Source organism: Aythya fuligula, chromosome 16, assembly GCF_009819795.1.
Source record: "Aythya fuligula isolate bAytFul2 chromosome 16, bAytFul2.pri, whole genome shotgun sequence".
Taxonomy (NCBI): domain Eukaryota; kingdom Metazoa; phylum Chordata; class Aves; order Anseriformes; family Anatidae; genus Aythya; species Aythya fuligula.
In genome coordinates, this window is record NC_045574.1 from 11,141,061 (window position 1) to 11,159,946 (window position 18,886).

The following is an 18,886-nucleotide window of genomic DNA, read 5'->3' on the forward strand; positions in this document are numbered from 1 at the left end:
CTTTCTGCATCAACCTTCGCTGACCTTCCTTGACCTGCCCCAAAGCTTTGAGAATACACGTTGTGGTCAGTGACGAGGAGCCGATATTTAAAGATAATCGTATTTCTGTTCGGTAGGGCTTGGCTGCTGATTCATACATGTTCTCTAGTACAGCTAAGTCATCCAGAACGAGATGATTTGATGCTGCTGTTTGCTTTCTGTCTGTAAGACAGGACTCGCATTGCAATCGTGCTTTCGCAGCGGTAGAATGTGTAGTATGATCCTGCAAGCCCGCGTCTGAAAGGCAGAGTGGCATGCAGCTGGCACGGTGTTGTTTTCATTGACCCCGTCTTTTACAAAAGTTATATTAATCTTTCATTTGATAACCAAAATTTCCACTCTCTTGGATGTCCGTGTCTGCCTTGTTGTTTAGGCAGTACTTTTTTTTTCTGCTGTTCTTCTGCATTCTTCATTGGTGAATGTGCTTTCAGTTTCGTTTTGGTGCTTGTGAATATTTATGGAGAGGAAACATAATGTAAAGCATGTACAATATGAGGAGTTAGTTAACTAATGAAATTGCGAATTTTCAAGCTGTAGTCTGTAAATTGAAAGTGTGAGCACTACCTTGTAAAGAATAAAAAAGAAAGTATAGTGTTGGTAGCTTCAGGTCTTTGGGATACTGTTCTGGAAAATGTTAGTTCTCAAAGTGAAAAATATTAGAAACAGTTGGTATAAATATTCAGGTAATTAAAATGTTTTGTGAAACAGTTTTATGAAGATTAAAAGGTCACTTAGACAATTTAGGGTGGGTTTTTTTGGTAATTACTTGGCTAACTTGGTTTACCTCAAAGCAGTGATTTTATATTGTGTATAGCAAGAAATTAATAATGTAAAAGTTTTGTCATGGTGCTTTACAACTAAGTTACAGTTTACAGACTCAGTGCTAGTTATACCTTTAGAAAGCTAATTCTTGGTTATACTAAATGTTTGATCAGGCATTTCATTTGATTGCACTATTGAGCATTGAAAATAACTATTGTCAGAATTGCAAATGCCATGCAATAAAATACCTTACAGATAGACTGGAGGCAATAGTTTGCTTGAGCCCATTACACGTTTTAATTTGGCTGCAATTAATCCTGTATGATACTGTGCACATACAGCATTCAGAATGGTTTTCTAGCCTACTTTAGTGCTTGTAGTTAATTTTACATATTTGAATTAGCCCTTCACTATTGATTTCAGATTTTACGTCCAAATTGTTTGAATGTCTGTGTCGAGTTCTCTGCTCTAGCTTTTTCTGATACGACATCATTTTTATGCTTTTTTTTTTTTTTTAACTCACAGCGCTTTGGTCTGCTTTCATTTGTTTTTACTTTTAATAACTTACTCTTTTTTTTTTTTTCTATTGGTTTCCTTGTTTCCAATTTATGTTTGCTAAATAACTTTCAGGTATTTCTATTATTTTTCATTAAAATAAATCAGAATTTGATTTTGTAGAATATCTCAGTTCCAGTCAAAGACTGCAGTAAGTTTTTATTTAAGCATAATTGAATATTGACTTTTTGAGACAAATAGATGTTTGCTGTTTAAGCAGAAAAGGTATGAGATATTTAATCAAGTATATCTACAAAAGTGTACAGTACTGGGAGTGGTTTATTCAGTATTAACAATATAGCTTTGATAGAACACTTTTCATGTTCTATTTCAGACAGATATTCTGTTTGTATGGCCTTATTTAGTATGTTTTTTTTTATTATTATTACAGGGAGAAGAAAATGAAAATTCAGGATATTAAGAACAATATTAAAGAAGCTATAGAGGTAATCTTTCAAGCTATTACTAACTATTCAAGATTAGCTCTGTAGACATACTCTGCAATAATTTTACTTTTTTTTTTTTTCTCTGCAGACAATAGTGACAGCAATGGGCAATTTGGCACCTCCAGTTGAACTAGCCAATCCAGAGAACCAGTTTCGAATCGACTACATCTTAAATTTAGCTAACCAGATAGACTTTGATTTCCCACCGGTAAGTAAATAATTCTAATTGGCTGCAGTCATGCTTTTTTTACAAATGATTATTTTTCACTGCACTGTAGTAAATATTTACAAAAAAAAAAAAAAAAAAGATCTGGTCTTTGGGAATTACTACAGTAGCTGTCTTTGGTCAGTGCTAATCAAATAAAGTGTATAGCAACATGGCTAAAATATTCAGGCTCATCCTTTATGAACGCAGAGATCCTTTCTCCTTTCTTATGCCCTATTGCAGTTATCAGTTACAGTAAAGAAGGGCACTGTGGGCAGTAATGTTTGGATATTCTTGGGAATTGCCCTGCCCAAAAGGAGGGAAGTTATGCCCAGCAGTTGGTTGATAATTAGCTGGCATTTAGTGATATTGTACTTCTCTCTTTTGGAAGAATAGTACAGATTTCTTGCTGATTCAGACATGCTCTCTGACAGCTGTATCAGCCAGACTTTCTGCAAAGGTTCCACATACTATGTCCTTGCCCCAGCCCTCCCCAGTCCTAGTTAATGATTCAAAATCCCTGCAACCCCAGAGTAAATGCAGAAAGTATAATGATTTGTTTGGTGGTATAACTTGTCTGCTTACCGTGATTAATTTCTGCTGTATCTCAACCAGACAAGTAGCAGAAACCCATGAAAATACACTTTGCAACCACTGAACTCTTAAACACTGAGAAGATATTTTTTATTAATTGCCATGAAGTACTTTATACTTGCAGCAGTTACAGGAGTGTTTGAAAGCTTCTGTTCACTTTCTATGTAATGTTCGAGAGACTGAAGGGAGGAATTATGATGTTTCAGAATCATGATCAATTTACACCAGAATGTTGTTTCTAGCAGTGGTCAGTCCTGCCTGCTTTGAAGAAAAGTGGAAGTGCAAATAGTAGTCAAATGTGGGATACTTTGCAGCACAACAAGGTTTTCGTAACTCTGATTTATAAACATTATTGAACAAGCTAGTCTGTGAAAACAGTGAGTTACCTTTTGCAACTGTTGCTGCTTCTGGGAACTTAACAGTTTCTGTCAGCCATTATTAGAAAGAAAAAAAATGTATTTGTGTACGATGCAAAAGTCATATGTTATATCGCCACTTAGTTGGCAATACTGTTATTGTCATCTTCAAATCTGTTAATATTCAAAGTTGAGCAGGTGCAGAAAGGTTATGGAGAGTGGAAAGTGTGGTTCTTCTGAAGCACAGGGAATGCAAAATTAATCATTTTAGGTTAAAGAAACTTAAATCGATGCATTTTGAGATTTTAACTTGACACTAATTTTGGCAGTTCTCAGTGGTATATTTATATTCTCTTCATTGATTATTTCATATAATATTTATTCCCTTCATTTATGATTTTTTCTGGAGGGGGACAAAATCTCATACTTTGAAGATAGTTTTAGGAGAATATTCAAGAGAAAAGACAGCAGCTCCTTACTCCACCCCATGTCCTCTTGAATTGGCTGGGTGCCTGCAACTCTCGTACTGCCCATTGTTTTGTGATAGTTCAGGTTGTGATCTGTAACAATGCTCTAACAAGTTCCTGTGACCTACCATGTACCAAAGTACTTGATTTTTCTCTTTCTCTCCTCTGTCTCAGAAAACGTTTTTTCTTCCATTGAGTTGGAATATGGTGTTTTGCTTTGTTGTTTTTAATTTTCCTCTGAAAGAGGTAGTTGTGTAGCAGTAAGCGAATAAGCCAGGCATGTTGCATGTCTGTGCTAAGGTAATTCATACTAAACATGCACTGAAGACAAATGAAGAGTTTTGATATGATTTCGTGTTCAGTTCCAGTGTGAAATGCCGTCTTCTTGAATATATCTTCAAGTTAGTGTTGGTTGAAGCTCTTTACATTAAAAGAAAATCTATTATACATGTTTTTCTGAAAGAAAAATCTGCTTTTAAAAAATGTACATTTTGAGAGATTTAGAATTTTTGTTAGACTCAGCTAGGGAAGCTCTGTTTTTACTCTGACAGCTGTTTTTAATCTAAAACAGAATATTCCATACTCGTGTCTGGTAAAACACAGGGTAGTGAGCCCTTCCTAATCAAGGTGAAGTCCTTTTTGTAGGTCGTATTTGCTATGAAAGTATGAAAAGGTATGCCAAGGGTCTTGCTTATAGATGTATCTTGTTATAGAAATGGGCTATTTTACACTAATTAGTAGTAGGGACAGCAACGATCAACCCGCCATACTATTGCACTTGTCTGTTCTTTTACGTTTGCAACGCGTTCTGAGATCCTTGGATAGGAGAGACCAGAAAATGGACTGAGGATCACGTAAGTGATCAGCTTCTGTGACTAGATAATACCTGGTGGTTTTATGTGCTGTGTTGTTGGTGTCTAAAGTAATAGAGGTGTACTTACCAGGTCTGTAAATAATTTCAAGACCAGAGAGGAGTCTTTGGAAATGCAACTTGAAAGAATAACTGTGAAAGACGTGCAACTTGAAGAATAACTGTGCTCCAATAAAACTAGTTTTTTCTTTTCCCGAGCAAAGTATTGTGTTAAGTTTTTAAGTCCTGAGCCTAAAGAGGTTCACGCATATGCTTAACTTTGACTAATGGATAGTTTCATCGATACTCAAGTATTTCATCTGTAAATGTTCATAGGGTTGGGGTTCTAAATGCTAGTGATCGATTTTTGAAGGAGTACCATTGGCTCCCTCTGTCCTTGATGATTATATAAGCTCCTCTGTGTTTCTGATTCCTGGATTTGTCCTGTGGTACATGAAAAAGTGAACCTGCATTTTAATTATGTATTTTAAATCAAGTTAAGATTTAGAATGTCCCTCGATGCCAACTCTCAGTGAATAGTATCAGAAATATATGATCCTTGGGTACCTCTGTAGAATAATTGCTATAGATTAATTAAAAGTACTTTGAAGAAAATATAGTTTTCTGTAAGTGGAAATAGCCTCATTATATCTAAGGAAGTCTTGATTATCTTCTCTCTCTTCCAGTACTCCGGTGAGACAATTTTCTAAACTGGCAGCTAAAACCTTTGCTATATAGAGTGCTAATGCAGATGGGAGGGGGATTTTTTAGCAGTGTTTAGCAGAGTAGTGTGTTATGCTGTATGTTTTGAGTTGTAGAACTTAGTTTCTCTCTCTTCCGTTTTCTTCATGGGGAATCACATTTCAGCTGTTACAAAGCCATACTTTCCTCAGTACAATATTTGACACTCATCGTCTCTGCTGTAGGAGGAATATGAAGATGGGGAGAAAGAACACTCATGTACAAAGGAGGTGTTGTTTTGAGGGCTATGAGTACCTACTGCAATACTCTTTTAAGACAGAAGGCCTTTCTGATTCCCTTTAAATACCCATTCATGTTTTTCTTAAACATTAATTTAGCAAGCTCTCCAGCAAGCAGTGCACTGAATCAGAATCAATGTTTAGCACTAGTATTCTGCAATTTTTCTCCAACTAAAGACAGTTTTTAGAACATGAGGCTTCATCCTTCTCACACATGGGGCAGTATTAAATGAAGAATTTTAAAGTAGACATGTAAATCTGTTTATAATCACCTGTTGTACAGGTGGGGCTAGAATTGAAGTTTCCCAGTAGCAAGATTGTGTGATGTGAAAAGCAGAAAGAAGTATAAAAGAAATGTAGGAACCTTTCAGTGTGGTAATAGTATAGAGGTCTGACTCTAGGATTTAAAGAGCAACTTTTGGAGTCTGATATTCTAATTCTTTTCATCTGTGTCTCCATCTGTTTGCTTTGCAGTTTCTGACTTATAGGAAATGTGTGTCATTTGTGTAGAGCATACAGCATTGAATTAAAAAAACAACTCAAGTTAAAAATAATGTTGGTGCAGTGCAATGGTAGGCTAAACATTCCCTTTAAAGCTGAAAAATTAGTATGTTGGAGACATTAATTCATCCCACTTGGTATTAAGCAATTAGATTTCTTGAATACAAATAGTAGCATATGGGGAAAGGAAAAGAGTAGTACTTACTGAAAGGAATTCTGTCCACATAATCGTGCTGGTGATTTAAACTACTGCAATATTTAATAAATCAAATGTGTAGTTCCTTTTGTATACCTTCTGTGCTGTTTCGCCATGCTGTATATACTACTGGCAAAAGCCTAGAAGCTGATGGTCCAAGAACTCTTGCAGCTGATAGTCTGATTTGTCCTGTCCTGCCCTGTTTTTAACAGTTTCTAAAATGTGAATAGCACAAAAAAAAATATTCCTCAAAACTATGACTGATCCAATGAAAGTTGGAGAGCCATTTTTACTCAAATAAAACTAGCAAAACTCTAGTGTAAGAAATCGCAAGGCTTCTATGCAATAGCCGTAGAGAAATCTCATGAAAAACAAGATGCCTTCGGTCCATGTCTGCAAATTCTAGATTTGAACAATAAGCATATAAAATCCTTTTAGGATATATAAATTCAAAGCAATAAAAGTGTTATAGATGCCAGCCGATTAGAAATGTCATGGGACTTCCATCCTGTTAAAAGTTCCTCTAAACAACCTGTGTTATTGTCCTACATACGTTCCTACCTCGAAGCCTTGAAGGCACTGTAATCTTCTCTGGATTGTATAAGTCTAAGATTTTGCAATCATAGATACCTGGTGAAAACTGTTTCTGAACTGTGCCCTACAAATCATCTAAAGGTTACAGTATTTCTAAGGCTAGGAACATAAGTGTGTTTCAAATGCCTGGAGAGCGCTAATTAGTAGTATTCTAGACAACACAACTGAATACTAAACTCATGTCTTTATGTGAAGTATTTTCTACCTTAGCTCATTGTGGACTTCAAAAATAGATTGAGAACGTAATGTATCCACGGGTAACGTACTGTTCTGATTTATTTCAGCAAAATGATTTGGGGGGAGGGTAAAATCTATAAATCTATCCTTCTTGTTACTAGGCTTATTGCATAGACTTTTCTTAAGGCAGAGCAGAAGGGAAACAACAGAAGTCTAATCAAGTCCATTTAATCTTTTGTTAAGATGAATAGCACTGATAAATATTGTATGTAGTATAATATTTGCATCATTGGGAAACACATCCTTGCTAAAATGACAGGACGTTAAATGGCTGAGCCTTGCCAAGAAAGTCTAGCCCTGCTAGTTTGAATGAGCACTGAAAACAGAGGGCTTGTGCTTTCTGTGGAGAAGTACTGAAAGCTCTTTTTGGCTAAAATGCTGCAGTGCCAGTTTTTTTTAATGAAAGATTATCTTTTCAAGGAGGACCAACATCATTGTCTTCATTCAAGTTGAGTTTTTATCATGTGGCTAAATTGTCACTGGCCAGCACAATTAGCTTAAGCAAGGAAAAAGGAAGTTAAAGGAAAAAACAAAACAAAAACTTTGTGTACTACACCCTTAGAAGTGAGGTTGTGAGAATGTATGGAACAAATCTGAAGGCCCACATGTAATTACTGCTACTGGGCTTGTATTTTAATATAATACCATGGTAAAAAATACTTTAAAGAACAAAATCACAGATGGTTTAGGACTTATGGAATGAACTTTGCTCATCATTGAGACTCTATAATGAAACAAGCAGAAAACTTGGTTTGCTTGAGCAATAAATTTGAAATCTTGCTTGAGTTTGTGCTAGAATTACTTTTTAAGTTATCGTAAATTTTGTAGGATTTAATTTTGGTCTTTAATTTTCTGTGAGACCAGAATAATACTTGCTTTACAAGTATTTCAATTATACGGTGTTTAAGAACAAAGACCAAGCAAATCCAAATTTCAGGCTGTTTTTACAGCTGTTCCATTAGTTGCAATAGAAAATAAAAACAAATGATGCTCATAGTTGAGGCTTCCAAATGGCTTTCCTATCGCTGTTGTACCTCGATACATTTAGCTCACTTCAGGTAAAATACAACTATATTTGTATATTTTCAATGTCAAAAATGAACCTCAGAAATATTTTTGATACTAGCTGTATATCTGTTTCAAGTATAGGGTGATGTTGGGTGAGCTGGCTTATGGAGGTGGTATTTTTATTCCTGTTCTGCATACCAGACAGTGGTTAGGATATTTTCTCCATCCCTAGTACCAACTGCAATAGTGGCCTTTTTACTCATCCCTTTCTTTTTGCTCTTACTTTTAGGAGAGGAAAGGAAATGCTCTCGTTCTATGCCCATTTTTCTTTCCATGCTCAACCCATTTGAATCAAGCTGCCAAATAAAACCTATTTATTTTGGGTCATAGTCCCTTAATAAAATATTCAAAATAGCAGAGCAGTGTTTACAGCTGCCTATTTTTAATTGATCTGGACTCAGCTGTGGGAGATATATCTCCTGAAAATACTGTGATCGCTTCAGAAAGATGACATTCAGCAAAAATCACAATGTTTGCTATTGGAATCTGAAATAACTGCGGAACCACTCCGGCGTATCCTGGAAAATGTATCTTTAGAAGAGATGGGGTAGTTTTTAGGCTGTTGGTGAAATTGTCTGCAGGTTTTTTGGTCCCTGTTTATTTTTTATTACACTGCTCCATTGTAGTTATTTTGGATCTCCCACTGCCAGTGCTGCTGAATAGTTTTATTATGGTTTCTGAGTGGTGTCTTTGAGGCCCAGTGTTACCACACGCTGGCTTCGGCCTCAAAGCCAGCCTAACATCCCGGCTGCCCACAGCCATCCCTTTCCCTCTCCCGCCACACCATCATGTGCCACTCGCAGTTGTGCTAAAAAAACCTCCATCGTGTCCCCAGAGTAAATCAGACCATTGAACCGGTTCAGGTTAAAAATAACCCCAGTAACCCCTACTCCTTCTCTCCTCTATTTCAGGGAGGTTATTTTTAACGGGAATCTGTTTGGAGGGCTGCTTTACACCATGGCCCGTCGACCGCTTGGTACAAATTGTGTAGTACGTTAACATGCAGCAGGGGCAGAGACAAAGGTGGGATCCTTAAGAGGGTTTTAACACCAACATCTTTAAGAAAAATACAAGATAATGCAGTCTCAGTAAGATGTGCACTGGGATCTATTTGCTGCCAAAAGCGTTCCTTAGTCATGTAGGCAACAGTACAAAATTATCTGTCCCTGTAGATAATCACCCTGATCTCTTTAATGGTAGATATATTATTATTTCCTGTCTAAATACATCATGGAAGGAGAATTGAGCTTTTCTGGTTTGACAGCATCACAGGCTTTATAACGTAATGCCAAACATTCACCTTAATGGGGGATGTTCCCAGGAGGCCATGGTAAATGCCGCAGATTTTGGGGTGTGGAAGAAGGCAAAACATTTTCTCTGGTGGGAGTACCCCCTGGGAAGCTAGGAGAGTGAGGAGACAGAGCCTGTTTTCTTGGGTGTCTGCATAATATTGTATGGAATTTGGATAGCTATCAGAAAATTTGGGACTCTTACTCATTCTTGTCCAGACTTTCTTTATTATTTTAAGCGAGTCACCTCACTGTCCTGTATGCTTTTTTTTTTTTTTATTCCCTGTATGTCTTGTCTTTTGTAAAATAGTGATACAAGATGGACCTCAGATATGTATTTAAGAATCTTGAAACACTGAACTGGTAGAAAATACAGATATGCAAAGCATAACTGAAGAATGTTAACCTTGGTTATAAAAAGGAATAGGGAGTGTTACAGACTGTGTCAGCAGAGTGCTATGTTATTAGTTCCTCAGAAGTAATCTTTACATATTCTTTTTTTAAATCTCCATTATCTTATCTACACAGAACAGCTCCCTCTAAATGGACTTCTAGGTAATCCAGTTGAGTTTACCTGATCAGAGCTGAACAAGACTTAAAGCTGGTTTTCCTATCCCCTAACAGCAGAAATAAATTCTTACACAAATTAATTAAGGAGTTCTATTGAGGTTTTGTTTTTGTTTTTTGTTTGTTTTTTGTTTTTTTAGACAGCTACTTGAATTCATTTCTGTTTCTCACATTTAAAGCATGTGTAAGTAGGAATTATTTGCAAATGGATCTCCTGAAATCTCTGATTTTGTCCACATGGATGCTTGATATGAATGTTCTTTCTTACAAAAGAACAGCAACATCTAGCAAATTCTGACATTGCTGTGTATTGGAACAACCTGTTTATTGGAAGTAGACACTCAGTAATTCTTAAATATAAGTATTTCTTCAACTTCAGTATGCAGTACAGTAGGTTGTAGTTGTGAGAACTAGCTGTGAACAGTTAGCCCATTGCCTCATATGAAGAACTGTTATATTGACACGAAGCTTTTCTTCATGAGTAATTTAAATGAAAATATATTGACTATAAGTTTAGAGTAATATCTGAGTTATTTGATGACTAGACGTTATCTTTAAAAAAAATAAAAATAAAAAAGGCAAATGTTGTTACAGAACTTAGTTTTTAGGTTCACAAACAAATTCCTGGTAGCCATCTCTTTGACAGCAGTTGCATAGTGGCTGTTGCTTGGAATGGTGACTGGTCGGATGTGAAGGAGTTTTCCCCAGTGCTCTCACATGGCTGCTTTAACTGAGCTGCTTAGGGCATGTGGTGGAGAGGAGAGCTCAGGGATGCCTGTCTGGCAGCAGCCCCTAGGTGAATTCAGCACAAACCACTTCCACTAACAGGTTTTACTGCTCCTGTTTCTTTTGGTCTATGAATCAATAAAGCTTTGGTATTTTTGTACAAGCATCCATAATTTATGGGGAGCTTTTTTCACTATCAAGGAGAATTTGATTAAAAAAAATAATTAACAATTCTTTAGTAAATGGTATGATTCGAAACACTGCCATTAATGCGAAGATCTTTCTTTTTACACCTAAATGTAAAGCTATTTAAATAAATGTATGTGTATATATTTGTGTTACCTTTTTTTCGACTGCTAAAGTTTTCCAGAATGTCAAAACACTGATTAGGAATACATACAAATTTAGGGCGGTCATTCTGAAGAACAGTAATATTACAGCACTTGGACTTTAAATATAGCCTAAATTATGAATACCTATGTATTTAAAAAATAAAAGTCTCCCTTCTGACTTCTATGAACAGAAAAGATATTAAATAGAAGAGCTAAGCAGTTTTAATAATAAGCCTTGGTTTCTATGTAGTGATTAATCTCTTGGTTTCTTTGCTGCAGTTCTTTCTGCTATACCTGATTTTGTTGTTAAATGTGGCAGCATCTGCAGAAATGACTTTTCCCACCTTTTGATAATCCAAATTTCCTTGCCTTTAATAGCAATTTCTAACTGCAGTGAAAATGGGTACGCTTCAGTTTTGTTCATGAGATGAAGGTATTATTGGCTAGAAAACTAAAGAAACGTGTCCTTTGAATTCTGTAGTGTTTCAGCTGGCGTGTTGATGTAGTTCAGTTGAAATCTGATAAAGTATTTCCTTAAATTGGAGAATATACATTCCAGGATTTTCAGGTGATATTATCTGCAGATTGTTTCTGTAGTGTAGCCATTTCATCGTACAAAAATTAAAAAACAAACCCTCTTTTGCTTTATTATTAATTTATTTGATTAGCATTCAAAGTAAATGCTAATGCTTTCTTCTGTGTTTGTATTTTTATCAAGTAAATTCCCACCATACCATGTTTGTAGGTTCATAAGTTCACATTTAGAAATTCATTTGAAGAAATCATGACTTAATTTCTCTTGATACGTCTCCTTTGTTTTCCTCAGAGCAGTCTTAAAGTACAAGAACAGATTAATTCAATTTATGTTGAAAGAGAAGAGCTGTCAGCTGAATTAAACAGGAAATAGGCATAAATTTAATATAGAAATTCTTAAGCATTTTCTGGTTTTAATCACAGTAAGAGACTATCACAAAATACTGTTGTATACATAGATGAAATAAAGTTTCACCTGTGAGCCTGGTTGGCATGGCAGTGGCTTGGCAAGGTTTTCTGTGATAGTCTGTTAAGACAGCAACGTAGTAAATGTGCAAATCACCCTTGGATATGCCTTTTGGGCATACAGCAAAAAACACCTTTGGGCATCAAATTTCTGTTGTGTTCAAAGACTAGGAAATGTGGTGGTAAACGTGCTTCTAAAAGCCATGAATTTGGGATTTTAATTTAATTTACACTGTGTCAGATAAGTCAAGGATAAGCTCAGACAAGCATGAAAGTAGCTAATGAGAAAAGTGGAAAAGTATTGTAATCCATCTTACGTTTTGATTCTGTCGCGTATTTGTTGCTGTTTTTACACGTCCCTCAGTGCTAAACTTAGAAGTTGTTTTTATCATTCCAGTACCAAATGCAATATATAGTAGGATGGAAAAGTTGTTCAGTTACCTTTTTACATACAGTCATCAGTGATTTCCCAGCAGGGAGACTTTTATATGGAGCAGAGCTGCAGGGTGTATGCCCTTAGCTTATGAAGTTAGGATGGAATTTAAAGAATCACAACGTCAGGCCCCAGATCTCGAGACAGATCCACAAGCACAGGCCTTTCACCCCGTGAAGCTCAAGTGGACGTTGGTGAGAGCTTGTCTGGCCATGGAGGTGTGTGCACTGTGGAGGCAGCCCTGCATGCATGACTTTGTTCTGATCCTGCACACATCTGTTGCTGCCAGCAGTGTCATGCTTTATAAAGGTACACATCGCTTCCAGTAGAGTCCTGTTTTTCAGAAAACCACCAGGTCATCACGGTTTTCAGCTTGCCTTTGTGGAGGTTACACGTTCCAGCTTTCCAGATTTTCTCTTTTCTGCTTGGTAGAACCAATGAAAGCATCTCCAACTGAGCGTAGCTTTGGCCTTTTCTTTCTTGTGATCTTATTGTGGTGTTTATCGTTGTCTTCCTTCAGGTGTTTCGCTTGGATTCAAAAGAAAAAAAAATCATAATTTATTTGAAATATGTGGTGAAGGATATAAATGAAATTTAAAATAGTTTCTGTTTACAAATAATCCTTTTTAAGCACACAGCCGGACTATCCTACAAAGTAGGTAGAATTCTTGGAAAGTCAGGGCTGCTCAAATGATTTCAGTAATTCTAACGGCGCTCCTCTAGAAAAATAAATACTAAGTTCAGGGTGTAATTTAGGTACTTACACAAAACATTATTCAGTGTAGTAAAGCATGTGCATTTTTTCGTGCATGTATTGAATGGCTGTTGTCTTTGATACTAGTGAAAGCACAGAAATATTCCTGACCTGGACTTTTACAAAAGCACATTTCATTTTGTGTTTTACTTGTAACCTTCCTTGCATATCAGCTACGTAACTTTAAGATATTTTATTATCCTAGGACATTTCTTCAATGTTCCAATAAAAATCAAGACTTCTTAAGCTCTCAGGAAAATTGGATAGCTTTTACTCTTTTAAAATAAATAAATAAATCCTAGAAAGTAAACAGAAGTTTTGATTAATCTCTTGTAAATGTATGCAAGCCTGATCTCCTCACATAAACAGCATTTGGAGTCTATGAATACTTCTATAAATACAGATTCTGGTTCTTCAGAAAGGTTGTATGGTAATCAGCGATCGTTCCTTGGGATTTGTCTTAAGAGAGAGTTCCTTCCTATCCTAAGTCAACTTCTACACTTTTCTGTTGGTGGACATTTCTGTCAAAAATTGGTCTTGTGTTTCCAACCCAAAAGGGGACAGCAAACTTGCAGTGTGATCCCATGTTCAACACATTACTCATGGTGGCGTTGTTCTCAGTTGCATAAGGCAATAAAGCCATTTGATTTGACTATTTGTTTTAAGTTTATTATATATTCATTACACAAAAAGCAACGAAATGACGTAGTATCAAAGACATTTTCCAAACCCTAATTTAAGGCTCAAAGGAAATTCTCAGAGTTTTATTAAACCTTCCTTCCTAGCCAGAGGTCTGTAAAAATAGCTCTTGGTTGCAATGCCTCTGTCACAGCTCTCTGCTGCCCCAAGAGAGAGCTGAAATGGTATAGACGACTTTTTCCTGAGCCTTTTATGCTAGTAGTAGGTTTAATTCATTAATGAGTTACCTTCTGTCCACGTGTAAGTATATTCTGAAGAAGCAGAGGAGTATTGATTACTTGGTTTAAAATTCCAGCGCGGTCTTGACAAATGGGCAGCCCACGCCTGCCGACCTTCCATCTTGGTGCTCTCCCCAAGAGCGAGTTCCTCCTCCCTAACGAGAGCGATGGGTTTGAAATAGGAGCTGTATGAAAGAATTAAATCCGAGTAGTGTTCCAGTATCAACAGCTTAAGCTTCTGTGGTGATGAAATATCTCATGAAAGTAAAAATGAAAGGGAGATGGTGTGATGATACACTGCTGGAACCTTTTAACCAAAGGCGCTATGGGATATAATGGGTATAGAATCACGTGTCGGTACATTTCGCAAATACTGGGGCCTCTTGAAACGTAACAGAGGGAAAAAATGAAAGTTCAAGCTTGACAGGAATTTCTTAAATAAAATTCCCTTCCCATTATCCCTTCTTGCAGCAACATCCGGTTTCGTTTGTGCTACTAGAAATGTGGAGATAACGTAAGCAGACGCCCAAAATATTTTAGCCTTGTTCTTCTTTCTAAACACAAAAAACTATCGATAATGAGGCTGAATCCTTGCTGAAAGTATTTCTGACTCAGTTATGGGAAATGCTGAGTACTCTGGCCTCTCCCAAAGAGTTTTGTATTCGCCTCTGGACACGTGCCAGTAACTGGAGAATATCTTCAACTATTTGTAGGTATGCGTTTCCTTTGTGATATCATCGGCATGTTTTCCCTAAAATAGCAAGCAATAATTAACACTTGTTCACACCATTAGGAATGCAGATGTTTCCCTATTCAAGTAAGTGGCTTATTAAACTGTCTGATTTGACAAATTCAACACGTTGTAGGATCCCTGCCCAAACATGGGGAGAATGACAAGACACCGTTGGCTTCCTTCACTGAGTAGCCTTACAGTCAATAGTAATCGCTTGATTTCGGATATGAGCAGTGAAAAATAAATCAATTTGCTGTGTATTTATCTATCCTGGAAGGAGAAAATCAACCTGTGCAGTTTGTCTGGGAATGCCCCGTGCTGCTGTGCCACCCTGTGACCCCATGGTACCCTAATACAGGTCATTAGGGGAACGCAGCACTGCTGCCTGTCCATCCCAAAAGCAGAGACCGTGTGCCCTCACCGTGCTGAGCGTGTTTGTAAAAAGACACAATTTTACAGTTAGAATCTGATTTAGTTTGACCTTTAGTCATTAGGCTTGTAAGTGGATGACCTATTTAAAACTCTTATTATGAAATGCACAACTCCATGGGACGCTGAACTTTGCCCAGGAATTGAATCCCAGTTTTAACCACAACATTGTGTAATGGCTGTACACACCTTTTAGTAGGTAGTGTTGTTTTTTCAGTGGCACCAACTTTTGCTGGAATTAGTAAATAAGCTATCTGCTGACAGATCCGCCCTACATTATGGTTTTACAAAGAAAAGGTACTGTTGCACGTCCATGCTAGGGCTCCTGTGAACATGGTGTCATAGTTGCAGTTACTGTGCCAATGTTTTTTCCCTGCCAACATCCTAATGCCTATAAAACATTGCTTCATAAACATTTTTTAAAAGTCTCTTGAGTATTTATATATTTGGAGGGAACAAAACCGTGTAGACAGTATGTCCAGTTTCTCTCTTTCATTTTCTACTAATATTTTATCCTTTTAGAATGTCTCTCAAAAGCCGATCTTGGTTCCTTATTTTTTCCCAGGCCTGGAGCTTGTCTCTTGAGGATTAATTTTTTTAACAACCAAAACACTCAACCTCCAAGTTCTTTAACACTTTCTCTGGTTGACTTTTAATAAAACCTCTGTTTACCTGCTGTCACTTACTCAACTTGTTGAAATTTTCTAATACAAGTAGGATTTTAACTCAATTAGACTCCGCATAACCCCTTTTTTAATCCAGGATGGTGGTTAGAGCTTTCTGCGACCGAAATACTGTTTTACGAGCATCCCTTTTACATGATGATTTCTGCTCATGGGTTGTTGTTTTTATTTATCTTTTTCCTCCAGAGGCCTGATTGCATTCCTGTAAGTGAATACAGGCAATACTCAGTTGTTACCTGTTTATTCATTGTATTGGGAAAGATTCAGAAGGTGGAGAAGGTGTCTTCTGCTAAACAAAACGTTAATATTTAAACACATTTCTTTTCACATGAGTGTGTCTGTTAAAGCTCTGTAGTGTTACGGCACGGTGAGAGACAAGGCTTCCTACAATCAGCAAGTCAAGGTCCTTCATATTTGAGTTATCTAAGTCAGACCAGAGAAGGTTTATCCATATGGTGGATTTTCTCCAAGATTTTATAGTTTCACAGAAGCATGTAGGGATTGTGCCCAGAATTCAAACTACGCCCCTGTGCAGTTTGTACTCATTCAAAGTCAAACCCTGAGTGTTACGTCCATATGCGTGTAACGTTGGCATAATTTTCCCTAAGTGTTCTGCACAAGGATTTTTCTCTTTCGGGTAATGTTAGCACTTTGAAGAGTGTAAAGTCTTGGGAAGAATTCAATTCTCACTTTGCTTGGTGATGCCATGCTGCCTGTCATCAGTTATGTTGACTTTTGTTGCTTTACACAGCTTCAGCTATAGTTTAAACAGGATCTTGGGTGTGTATTGTGTAACTGCAGCTTTTTTTTAAATGGAAAATGACATAACTTGAATATTTTTGGGGTTTTAAGTACACATAAGGCAAGAATGGATAATAGGACCACACTTTTCAAATACTGTGGATTGTTTTGAACCTAATGTTTCATTCCTGTTTAAAGTGGAATATCATCTCAAACCAAAATGTTATTTAGTATTATTTGTTTATTTTAGCTGTTTTATTAGGAGTTCCATTATTAGTGCAAGAGAAACCTGTGTTGATGCTGCTGTAGAGTCTGTTATATTAGGATGTGCCAGCAAATGAATCAGTGTTATGGAAACAAGAAGCAGACATGTAAGGACTAGTTTTCTGGCTATTTCTTTTCAGGAAATTTGCCTGCTACTTTCGGTTAATTTGTTTCCTAACTCATTATTTTTAGAGAACTCATACAAATTAGACCTATTTAACTAAAAAAAAAAAACAACAAACAAAACAAAACAAAAACTGTTACTGACTTGATTTTTTTGGTGGCCTCTGAAGCCCCTTTTCCACCTAAATGCATAACAAATCTTGTGGTTTTGCTTGTCTTCCCGGAGAGTTACCCCAGGCTACATACCATGACTCAAAGGGGATGCTGAGGGTTTCTTATGTTATTCTTTTTCTTAAATATTATTACAGAATTGTGGTTAGTGTAGGTGTATTTTTGGGGGTGGGAGGACAGGGGGAAATCTTTTTTTTTTTTTTTTTTTTTTTGTGACTAGCTAATATGTCTTAATTCCAAAATCACTCATTCTAGTATAACTAAGCTTGTAATAAAGCACGAGTTGAACTTTCTAAGCTTGGTTCAAACTTTTCACTGATGAACACCTACATTCCCTGTTTGCAGTTGTGTAAGTTGGGTCGGCATCAGTCCCTAATTGTGTGAAGATAGATTTGGTGTGGCCCAAAGACAGAAGGTTGTTTAACAAGGGATCTTCATATTTGGCCGTCACAAGTCATGTAGTTAAAAAGAAAAAAATAAGTACTTCTTGGTATAATAATCCATTACTCATTACTATTGTAGATCCAGATTTTGAAATGCTAATAAAAAGTTCAAAGAATGTGGACTTGAATTCTTTTTCCAGCCCACATGGACAGTTAACAACCATATTGAAAGGATTGCATAAGTACTGCTGATTATAGCTCAGATCAGCGGGACAGCCATAAAGGCACTATTAAGTATTTTATTGCTAATTTGACCTAACAAGGCAAAAACATTGATTATTGTTATCCAGATACTTTCTGGGAAGTTCAGAACTGTTCTTAAAACACAGGGAAGACTCTGCTGAACAGTATGTAACAGTTCTGTCAAACTAAATCTTGGGCTTTTTATTATCAATGTGTTTACGCTAGGGCCAGGAACTGGATTTACTTTTCATCCCACTTAAGAGTCTGATTGCAGAAACTACTCGAAACGTTTTTTTTCCACGAGGTATGACGGAGTTGATAAGCTGCTTAAAATAATTGCTTTATTTCAGTTCTGTGCTGGAATATTGTAGTTGAGTGAGGAAGGACTTTGTGCCTCATTTTCATGATGGTTAGAAGGTTCATCTTCCTACAGATTGATAGGTCATTAAAAACTGTGTGATTGTAAGATATTTCAGCCAATCAATGTAAGATCTGAACATTTTCATGTTGTGTTCTTGCCTTTTTCTTAATGTCAGCCTGGGTAGATATAGCAAAATTCAAGAGTGGCTACTGGAAAGTGAGGAGGTCTGGGTTTAATGTGGGAGGACAAACTGATTATGGCTATTTTTAAATAATATGCAAGAACAATGGTGGAGAAGAGGCACAGGAGAAGCCTATCAGCAAATGACTGCAGAATGAGGAGGCATCCAAGCTTGGGAAGAAACTTTCTAATGAGAGGACTCTGAGGAGAACAATGGGATACTCTATCAGCTTATTGTACTGAACAATCCAGGAAATTATCAACTAAATAAGTAATATGTAGTAAAATGTGAACACTCCAGGCAATTAATTACACTTCTGCATGTATATTGGTGAATTTCAAATGGGCTCATTGAGGAGACCAGAGTCAGGTATGAGAAAGGTTGTTAGAAGAGATGGACAAAAGCCCAAGAGGAGGGAGAACCATAATGGAAAGGAAAGGGGATGCAAAAGTTTAAGTTCGTCTTCTTTCTACTGCCAAGAGAGCTTTACTGTGCCGTGATCTTGTTTCATTAACACAATGTGTCCTTTCACTTTCAATATACATTTGTAGCTGATGAAGAATTATTATGCTTTATTACATTTTTTTATAGACTTATCTTTGCCTAGTTATTTGTTTACTGACTGCAATGCAGGATGAAGAGAGTGTTTTGGGGTATATTTGGAGATAATTGGCTTGGCAGATGCTGACCCCAGTTTGAAGTAGATA

General features: G+C 36.7%; 1 protein-coding gene across 2 annotated transcripts in view; it reads left to right on the forward strand.

The window, feature by feature from the left end:
* The window catches only part of GNAS (GNAS complex locus), a 147,787-nt gene that overhangs the window by 88,502 nt on the left and 40,399 nt on the right, over positions 1–18,886 (forward strand). For both annotated transcript variants that reach the window (XM_032198139.1, XM_032198140.1), the window contains exons 3-4: positions 1,748–1,802; positions 1,891–2,010. In XM_032198139.1, coding sequence (XP_032054030.1) covers positions 1,748–1,802; positions 1,891–2,010 — 175 coding nt within the window. The remainder of the gene's footprint in view (positions 1–1,747; positions 1,803–1,890; positions 2,011–18,886) is intronic.